We start from the raw sequence: 10,559 nt of genomic DNA, 5'->3' as shown, positions 1-10,559 counted from the left end.
GCAATGATTGGCTCGGCGGCGGGCATGCCTACATCACTAGCTGATGGTGAGCAGGGTGAGCAGGGCGTGGTACGTGCAGGAGGTAGTGATGGGTGATGGGCAGCGCATGCCGATGGGCGACCGGCATACCGGAGACGGAAGCGCAGGGCGCTAAGCGGCTTACCTGATTTCGGCTCGTTGAAGGAAAAGATCGAATCCTGCTTCACCAGCTTGTGGCGCTTGTGCTCAATAATGGACAGTACGCTGTCCTGGGAGGAGAGCGAAGCCGAGTACTTCTTGCTGGCGGGTGTACCACCACCACCACCATTGCTGGCCAACATACCACCCGGTCCGGTATGCTCGATGTACGAGATCTGGGTGTCCTGCTTGCACAGGATACCCTTGCGCGGTGGATCGATGTACGAGATTTGCGAGTCTTGGCGCGATATTGAATCCGATGCGGAGCACTGCTTGGACAGCATGTCCCGTGAGCTGTTGCTATCCTGTTTCAGGAGCATCTGCCGCGAATTGTCACTATCCTGCCGGTACAGGATCGCTGTGGTGGGAAAACAAGCAGATGTTAAAGTTATTGCAGTTGTTGGACGGTATATTTGAATTCGCGCTTCGTTTCGAGTACGATCGTCCGAGAGATCGAATTGCCTGAGGATATTGAGAACTCGATCGCTCCGATGTTCATGAGCTATCATCTCATATGATCCTCGTTGACAAGCGTTACGAACGCTCCCGGAACGAACGGAACCAAGCATACCATTAGTGGATCATTTCCGCTCCTACTACTTACCCGATCGTGACGCAACACTATCCTGCTTCAGGAGTAGTGACTGTCGCGAAATGCTGCTGTCCTGTTTCAGAAGCATGTGCCGCGACAGATCACTGTTCTGCTTCGAGATGGCATGATGTTTGCGGCCACCTTTCTCCTCGTAGATGTACGAAACCACATCAGCCGACTTGACCGATGGACTACCACCGGCCCGTTTCGTACTGTTGTGATAGTGCGAGGACTTACGAGTGCTGGTCGAGGAGGAAGCAATCGCAACCGTCTCATAGTACCTACGGGGGAGAAAAATGAAACAAAGTTCTGTATAACAGAACGCTTGGGCGTATGCGAGGATCTATCGCTTACCGTAGCCGTCCGCAACACTTGCGCGAACGTATGATTGCCGCAAAACCTTTCCGGTACTTTTTGTTGAAGAACGCGTACAGGATCGGATTGATGCACGAGTTGGATGCACCAAGCCACTGGGCAATCGGTGTAGCGATCTGTAGCAACTCTTCTTCGCTGCTTTCTAGCGCCCCGCCCAGCTTAATGCGGGCGAAGATAACATACAGAGGTAACCAGGAAAGAACGAACAGTATAACAACTACAACAAGCATTTTAACAACTTTGATTTTGGACTTTTGCTGCATCCGGTCCATCTGGGCATCCTTCGAATCGCCCGGAATCGAACGGCGCCAGACCTGGAACAAACAGAAAAGCCGTTAGTTTCACTGTAGGCGTATGTCAAATTTAACATTTGACAGCTGTCACAAGCAGTAGTACACTAGAATAGTATACACCGGTGTTAAAGGGAACATCCGTTCGGCAATTTCTTCCTACCTTGATCCAGATCAGTATGTAACAGATGGTGATAAGCGTCATCGGCAACAGATAACAGGCAACAAGATTCGCTAACAGAAAGTAGAGCGCACCATCCGTCCCCGGAGGCCACACTTCGACGCACAGTTTAATGTCGGGCGCTTCCGGTATGATGGGCACGAGCTCGAAAAATAGGGCCCACGGTACGGTCGAACTGAGCGCAATGATCCAAATACAGACGATCATAAACCGTGCCCGACGTTTTGTGATCTGCAGCTTCAATGGCCACCAGATGGCAAGGAATCTGTGGGATTGAAGAAAAAGAAAGTAAAATTGAAAGTGAATTTGATATTGCATGTTAGTTTTGTCATAGCAAAAATATACGCTGAAGTTGAGCTATCTTGAAATACCACTTCTGGATCCATTAGAGAGTGCTCGATGGCCATTTAGAACCGTGTGAGTGAAGTGTTGCTCTATCGAAGCGATGTATGTTTTATCATCCGATTCCCATCCATTTCAGTTAATGCTCTATCTATTTGCGGCCGAACATTGAACAGCATTAGCTGTAAGTGTATTTGCTAGTGCTTAATAGTCGACAAAAAAAAATACTTCCTTTGTGAGTGACAGTTAACTGACAGATGACACAATCGAGCAGTTGTTATCATCTGTGAAATCGTTTTTAAAAAAATCTCGTTCTTCTTAACACCTACATTGCAAATGTTTGAAATAATTTCCAATACGATAGTTCGAGTGTGGATGGAAGGAAAAAAAAGCAACAATCCAAAGATCCACTGTGGCTTACCACTGTGTGGCAACCGAACAACTTTCCCCAAACTGCGTACACAATTCCGACGGTGAGTTGTGGCCACCACCGTCTCATGAAGACGAAAATGTGTAAAGCTTTTCCACCACTAACAATGCGGTACTATTGTGGCCAGTGTTGGGACCGATGGTTCCGGTTCGGTGCCATCCGTCGCTGCTTCACCAACATACTTCTCCCGTTTTGTGGCCCATTCGCAATCGATGCTTCGGAGATGCATGTGACTGAAGGAGAGGAACAAAACTAACTATCAACTTTTCTAAAATTTGCACCATAACAGGAACCGGGTGACACCGTACCGTGTGGTCTGATTGTTCGGTTTTCGGGACTTTTAGACAGTGGTCGTTGTGAACATAGAAACATTGGTCCGTTAAAAAGGGGAGTTGGGGGGGAAAGAGGGAGGAGATGAGGAGTTCGGATAGTATGACGGGGTCTTTCCGGTCAAGCCTTCGGGTGTGTGTGTGTGTTTGTGTGTGTCTCTGGCGCAGACAGACTCGTTACGCTTGCGGTTAGTTTCATGTGGCCTACTGGCGTAAATTTCCTGCACGGACATAAAGAAGCTGCATGGTAAAGGTAACGGGGTTTCAGGGTGGTGAATGGTGTGAAGGGTTGGAACTCGAAACTCATTGTAAAATTGTTCTCACTTTTTTTGTTTCACACTTTACACACGTGTCCATACAGTGAGGTAACCGGGGCAGCGGGGCAGTTAGAATTTTAATCACTTTTTCGGGAATTTTTCTAATGGGTTGGTCGCGCGAAAAATGCCTGTAGGAATAATTATTTCAACAACCGCTAAACGTGCTATAACGGCATATAAGGTAAAGCTATTTTTTTAATTTGTCGAACAGAAGAAGAAAATATTTGAAGTTTTATTAGAATGTTTAAAATATTCTCATGCCACTTTCGGTGTAGAAAGGACGCCGACGAGTGCGTCAAAAACTGTGTCAACATGTACGCCAACATGTACGTTAACAAGTGCATCAACAAGTGTGTCAACTACTTTAGTGCTTTAGTGTGATCAGTGCGATCAGCTAGAACTCGAAATCGTTTATTCTCATCAATTTGAAGAATATTGCAGATGAATGCCATCAACGAACTCCAAATGCGAGAAATATCAATTAATATTTGAAATAGAATGTTATCAATGCTGAACTTATCAATTCTCAGCTTAAAACTTTTAAATTTCTTGTCTCGAAAGCCGAAGAGTTTTTAAGTCTTTTTCACCATTGCAAGGTGTATTAAAAGCAGATAATTAAATTTAAATTAAGGCAATCCATCCAATTGGTAGTGTATATATATGTCTCTGTAATGGTTTTCATCCTTCCCTTATATTACCATCACAAAACGTTCATCTTCATTTAAGCTAAAGCTCGCATCCTGGTGAGCTGGGAAGACATATAATGCATACATTCATCCTCACCACCAATCGATCGTTTGGTTTGGGTGGGATAGTGACCTTTGAAAAGTGTGATCCTTCACACTCTCCATCCCATCGTTCGTTGATGCGATTTAGAGCAATAAAATATGCTTATAAAATTGTACCGACACGTATCGAATCGATGGTAAACATGCGCGGTAAACGTTCATCGCACTCCGAGCTTTTGCATGCGTCGTAAAAACTTCTCACGTGACAAATGCGATTCCAATTCCGTACCACTTATTACCATCTTCGGTGAGCGATGAGTATAGTGCCGGACGTCAGCGACCAGCATTCGGGTAAAGATGTGAACACTCTTGCGGCAAGTTCTCGTCTCCTTGGGAACGGATTGCATTCTATAACTGAGCAGTATTATGCACTGTTCCATGTTCTAGAGGAACCGTCGTATCGGGTTTTGTGTGTGTGTTTCTCTTACAAGGCCAATGCATAAAATATGTTTATTGAACTTGATTTAAGAATCCCTTCTTACATGCTCTCTGTCTCTCTCTTCTCTTCAATCGTGCACGGTCGATGAAAGACGAACAAATTTATCGCTTTCTGGTAAAGAAATCTTTTGCTCCCTCCTCAAAAAGACAGACAAACTCCCCGCTGAGCGCTGACCAATAACATGACCGTAAAATTGTTCACCGTAAAGTCAGCATGTTGTAAATGGTGGAAAAAGATGCATCGCAATGCACAAAGATGCATCACTTTAGTAGCGCGTACATGTCCGTAAACAGCAAAGGAGAAGAATCGAAGCGATAAGCGAGGAAGCGTATGATAGTACGCACGGTGTATGTGTGATAATGCAATCGTCCTGTTTTTACTGCCCACTTTGAAGCACGTTGTTAAGCAATATAATTTACTTTATAGCCCATCGGATAGCCTGAAACAAGGCAGCTTACTAACAGCGCTTTCCCGGGCGCCAGATGAATGAATAGCATCAGCAAATCGGATGGCAGTTAATAGACGATAGATCAGCTTTAATAGATTGATCGATCGTTAGAAGCGATTGCTGCGGAAAATGTGCAACCGTTTTTGTGCGATTTCGTATTACCTTTGGATGCGTTTTTTTTTGCTGCAGAACTAAGCATCTCTGCAAAACATCGGAAAGAAAACAAGAAAACACCAAGCAGATTTAACTTTTTCAACAAAGTTGTATTGATATGTTCATAACTTTTTTACTCTCTCACACACTCACTTTCGATTGACTCAAATTTGTTCGACTGAAGAAGTTTGGGTTTTGTGTGCGTGTTTGATGCAGTTTTTTGTTTGTTTGTTTGTCTTCTGTGTGTTTTCGGCTGCACTACATATTTACATGACCCGCTCGCCAGGGAAGTGGTGCCTAGAACGGGTGACGGTTAGAGTTTTCGAGGTGTTGGTGGTTTTCTGCTGCTTGTGTAGAAAAAGTTACTGAGTGCCAAGTGCCAAGTCTCTAAGTGTTACAGACACTAACGCGGACACGGACACAGAGTTGTTGGTGGACCGTTTAGTGATGGTGGAGGACGACCGGGCTGGCAACGACGCTCTTGACGACTGGGACCGGGTGCACGGAGTGAACCACCGGGGACGAGTGGACGACGGTCTTGACGAGCGGAGCATGGTGGACAACTGGGGCATGGTGGACGACCGGAGCGTGGTGCACAACCGGGAGAGCCTTCACGACCGGGGCGTGATGGACGGCAACAACCGGTGCGGAGTGAACGGCAACAGTCTTAACAACTGGGGCATGGTGCACAACGTGCCTGTTGAAGAAAGGGCGAGAAAGCGAGAGCGATTTCGGGAGGGTAAGTATGATGGCATCTTGAAGATTCCTATCCTGTCTTTTTCACTGATTCTGGTTCCGGGAAGAATATTTCCCCAACAAGTTGCGAAACTTTGACACTTACGACGAGGAGTGGCTCACGGCAACTGGGGCAGCGTGGACCAGCGGGGCAGAGTGCACGACGGCCGGAGCGACCACGAGTCCTGGGGCGGCGGCAGCAACAGCCAGGATGGAAGCAAGAACGAACTGTAACCAAAAGCGACAAAACGACATAGTAAATGCAGCTCTCACACTAAATTCCCAACAGTTCCGAATAGTTCTGGCCCGGGAGCCCGGTCGGGTGACGATGAGCTGCACCGAGCTATGTAACTATGGACACCGTGGACTTCACACTACGCACCAGCTTGTACATTTTGGTGAGTTGTTGGTTGTTGTCGACGGTAAAACGACGGAAGAAGTTTGTTTGTAACACTTAGGAGCTGTAGCACACACAGTTGACTGACGATCTTTCCCAGCCTGCCGGCAGCTTTTATAGTCAAAGATCGAGCAACGATCGTCGTGGCTGCCCGCTCTTATGCTACCACGCGAGAACACGAGTGCCACACTTAAGGTCTCTCCTCCCCACACTTCACCAATTCCCTGCGTTTCACACTGCGGTCCGAAGCCTTGCCGTGCCGGTTTTGAACTCTGCGTCCGTCTGCGGGTCGAATCAAGTGACTTGTCGAATGCCTCGAGCGCGTGCCCCCTTCTACCCTTTGACTTTACGAAGGTATTGCCACTACTGCCACCACCACGGCCGCGGCAAAACAGCATCTCAAGTTCGCACTCCCCCTGGCACACCTTCACGTCAACTTCGCCGTCTCGATCTAGACAACGCAAGGAAGGTTCTACCTGTGCGCGACATATCCGCAACATCATAAACCTTCTCCACTCGCTTCCGACTCCGACTCCGCGTTAAGGCAATGCTCTTGCTTAATGTTTTCGTTCTGTCGCTCTCAAACCTTCGTCTAAATGGATGGAACCGCACAAGGAGTAACACCAACAGGAGGATTATATCAGCTCCCAGTTGTTGTTTTCGCGACGTTAAGCAGAAGTTTTGAGTGTGTTTTTTTGCTGTTGTTTTATTTCATCCCTTTCGTCATTCAACTCTTCAACTTTGCCTCCGCGTTGTCCGCATTGCTCAATCGAGTTTGGAAGATACACACACCTCACGAGCAAGTTTGTTCTCATGGGCAGTGCGCCGTCCATAGTAGCGATGGTGGTGTGGGTTGTGATCGTATCGCGAGATGCACTTGCCTGGGGTACAACGAGCGTGAGCCTGAGAGTAGGGAAGGAATCAAGGAACAGCGGCCACCCGAGAACAGATCGACACGTCACGACAGCCACGACGACATGCAGGGTTGCGACGGGGTTAACATGACCCGTGGTTCGATGTTTCATGCGTTTCCCTTTCGTTTGCAATGAACACACGCACACGCTGTCTAAACGATCATTTTGCCGAAGGGTAAACGTACATAGTGCGTGAAATAAATGTAGCGCAAAAAAAAACATAGTTTTAAGCAGCTAGCTGCTAGCATTGCGGGTCATGTTGTTTCCGCGTTCTTTTTGGCAGCACAAAAACAAGGTGTTTGAAATTCGATTTTCATTCTGATGGCGGGACGAATCCAAAGGAAAATGGAATAGATCACCCAACCGTAATGCTGGTGGTGTCCACTGCGGAGGGGGGCACCCGGTTCCGTGGTATTAATTGATTTAGAAGTCGTAAAAGTGACGCTAAGTCTAATGTCGCCCAAATGGCGTTTTAAACGTTCACCGGGTGACGAATAAAAGACGTTCTATTGCGTTGTGGTATCATGGTTCAATGCAGCTGTGGTATGATTTACCTTTTTATGGCCGTACCACCAATCATCACCAATTATTAAATGGTTGCATAAATTGGGATTATTAAACGTTCAAATCAGCTCTTTGGAACTTTGTTGTATAATTAAAATTCTTTATATATAACAAGTTGATACAAGATTGATTTGTTTGACTAAACTAATTTCGTATTTTGAAAGCTTTTTAATATGATAAGACATAATCAGCCGTTTAAGACAAATTCCAAATAAAGTTGTGATAATAATGTGTGGTGTAAAGATTGATTCAAAATTTAATAAGACCGTTGGTCAAGTCCAAACTTATTGCCTTCTATCTTCGTGTGACCTTCACATCACCGTGACGAATCCGACAAAATCATAAAACCCTACGATCGTTTCAAGCTTGCTTAGTACATTTTTCCGATTCATTTTCACGCAATTAAGCTGCGATCGGGTTTTTTTTTCTTCAAAAATACATTACATTAGTAAATTCCCTAGCGAAGGGCCACTTTGCTTAGAAACCCTTTTAGAAGCCAAATGTACGATTATTTTCGTTGATGATCGACCTCGATCGACTCGATGGGTAACGCTACACCGTAACTCGCGTGCCCGCGTGCGTACAGCCCAACAATTCAATCATAATAATCAACGCAATAGCTCATTATCGTGGCCCGAGACCCTTCCTTCAGGGTGGAGGATGATGGACCAACGAAACAAAAAAAAAAGCACAAACCTGTCCCCGCTGGTGGTGGTGCACGGTTCGATCAATCGTCAACTCAGTCAGCTGATTGATTACAGCTGAGCGCTGCCAGGAGGGTCCTCCACGCCATGCCATGTGCAACCCCGGCCTTAAGCACAAACAAGTTTCCATACCGTGGCGGTGTGGCTTATAATTTTTATTGCTCTCGACGCCATAACTGCTCATTTCGTGTGGTATCGGTCTATGTCTGAGCCTGTTTCGATGTTAGACGCACTAAGCAAGAGCTCGCTCAAGAGATCTTACCGGTACAACGAGTGGTTCAATGTCACCGACCACCCCTGGGTTGGTGTGGGCTCCGCGGGTACACCGTTTGCTTGGGCCCCAATGATTGGCAGGTTGTTGAATGTAGGCTTGGAGTTCCAGCGATAAGCAAACAGGCGTAAAACTAACCTCCAAAACCGGTGTACTATTTGGCATCACCTACGTTGGGCACCTCGTGACCCAATAGATTAGACCACGGGAAATGCAAAGCACCAAAGCGTAATGTTTATTAATAACTCGTTCCGGACGAGTTGACCCCCAGATGAAGTGTGAAGCACAAACCCCAAAAAGAGAGAGAAAAAGACGATCAAACACATAAGCACCGGAATCCATAAAAAAAGGAGACGTCCAATTAGAGTTTGAGTCTCGAGAGCGCTGTTGGCCAAATTAGCAATGCTCGCGAAACGGCGGTTGGCATTGACGCGTTACGCTATCCTTCCTTGACTGTGGAGATCTATGTTTATATCATCCATTGATACGTCCCGTGAGATATTAGCTGGATTGTTGTGTTTTGTTTTGTTTTATTTTTGGCAAACCTTCAACCCATGCCCGGAACTGAAAGGACCGCGGAAGAGTAGCATATGATGATTGTGCGGGTTACGGTGATCATCGTAAAATCATATTGCCAAATCTTTCAAGGTGTTTCTGGAATCGTGTTGCATCGTGCGAATCGGGTCTTTTAATAAAATAAATCTCAACAGGAAATCTCATCCAATTAATACGATCCGCAGCTTCCATCCTTGAGTTGGGGGTTCAATGACGAACTTTTTGCGATCAACGGACAAGAATCAAAACGTTTAGGTTCATAATAATATTAGGTATGTAACTCAGTTGTCGTGTTTTAAGACAACAAGCGTTTTTTTAATGATAAAACTAGTAGAAAATGAAGAACTTAAAGGAATCCTGATTGCTAGCAAATTAGGCTTGATTTCAACAACTCATAATAGAAGATATTGAGGTACTCCCGCCAGATTATCTTTCACAGAGACACAGCATTATCTTTGGAAGATAATTATTGGATGAAGATGTAAATCACTTTTTGTTCCTTTCGAGGAATGCTTCACGTCAAACTCGAGCAACATCTCGTGACAAAATGTGAGAACTTATTGTCCGTATCAAATAAATTTCCGAAAATAAAAATCACTTTTTGCAACTGTGAATTACATCCGGTTTTATTCTACCGCTCATTATAATAAACATACAATAATTCACAATCATTTGTTAACCATCATTAGCCGCTACATGGAAAACGTTACCGGGACACATATAGGTGCTTAATTTCAACGGCAAAAACAATTCCGGTGCAAAATAATTAAATCACATAAACAACTTAAATTGGCCACAATTCACCAGGAATGGGCTAACACTGAGCACGAAGTGGGTACGAATGGGGAGATTCAAAATGGTCAAACCTGCCACATTTTTACACGTGCGTACGATATAATTGAGCGATTAATTTAATGGTAAAATTATATTTTTTTGTTCACACAATTCCTCACACCTTTGCGATGGTTTTTTGCCAGCGTAAGCATGGGCTTTGTGTGTTTTTAATGGTACACCGGGTGTAGCTAATTGATTGGGAGCTTTAATCGGGTATCATACATATAAAACCCGTACTGTTTGTGAAACTTATTTGTAAATAGAAAAATTATGTTGAAAGTAAATACTATCGTACGATTGCTTCAAGTAGACTAAGAAATCAAAAATAGGGTCAAGGGACTCTTTTCAGAACTGGTATCCTTCTCGGGGTGATATCGTAAAAATTATGATCCTCAAAAGGCTAGATCGGTGCTGGACGAATGATCTTGAACTATGTTAATTTATGCGCTCGGTTGGATGGATCGATCGCATCCGATCTGCAATTAATTGTAGCAGCAAAGATCAAGCGAAGTTCTATGGAAATTTCTTGATGCAGTCAACATTACAAGGGCCATAGTTCGATGGCGATGGAACTGGCAGACTGAGTTCTGGTACACATAAGGGCCCGCCTTTAGGGAACCGTCACCGTCACGATACTTGTTGCTGCGTCTTCTTGTTGCGGGTCATCACGTGGGTCAGAGCGTTTGAGGTCATGGCTGTACGGAGTCATCAGCTTCACGCGGTG

The 10,559-nt window shown here is 45.3% G+C and overlaps 2 protein-coding genes across 2 annotated transcripts in view; both read right to left on the bottom strand.

Annotated features, from left to right (window-relative positions):
- The window catches only part of LOC125763063 (neuropeptide SIFamide receptor-like), a 108,797-nt gene that overhangs the window by 10,239 nt on the left and 87,999 nt on the right, over positions 1–10,559 (bottom strand). The window contains exons 4-7 of the mRNA XM_049425840.1: positions 1,598–1,880; positions 1,124–1,458; positions 782–1,050; positions 164–535 (exon numbers count right to left, since the gene is read on the bottom strand). Coding sequence (XP_049281797.1) covers positions 164–535; positions 782–1,050; positions 1,124–1,458; positions 1,598–1,880 — 1,259 coding nt within the window. The remainder of the gene's footprint in view (positions 1–163; positions 536–781; positions 1,051–1,123; positions 1,459–1,597; positions 1,881–10,559) is intronic.
- LOC125763136 (larval/pupal cuticle protein H1C-like) lies at positions 4,951–6,138 on the bottom strand. Its single transcript, XM_049425976.1, has 3 exons — positions 5,979–6,138; positions 5,703–5,824; positions 4,951–5,558 (listed from the first exon to the last, which is right to left on the bottom strand). Exons 1-3 carry the CDS (start codon positions 5,988–5,990, stop codon positions 5,303–5,305), a joined length of 390 nt encoding a protein of 129 aa, XP_049281933.1. The 5' UTR covers positions 5,991–6,138; the 3' UTR covers positions 4,951–5,302.

The sequence above is a fragment of the Anopheles funestus genome, chromosome 2RL, assembly GCF_943734845.2.
Source record: "Anopheles funestus chromosome 2RL, idAnoFuneDA-416_04, whole genome shotgun sequence".
Classification (NCBI taxonomy): domain Eukaryota; kingdom Metazoa; phylum Arthropoda; class Insecta; order Diptera; family Culicidae; genus Anopheles; species Anopheles funestus.
The sequence above is the reverse complement of the archived record's forward strand: the minus strand, read 5'-3'. Positions and strand labels throughout refer to the sequence as shown.

What these genes read in the sequence shown, in the direction of transcription:
- LOC125763136 (XM_049425976.1), bottom strand. An exon ending in GCCGTGAGCCACTCCTCGTC is followed by an intron (nt 5,559 to 5,702) that starts GTAAGTGTCAAA and finishes TTTCTTCAACAG; the next exon opens with GCACGTTGTGCACCATGCCC.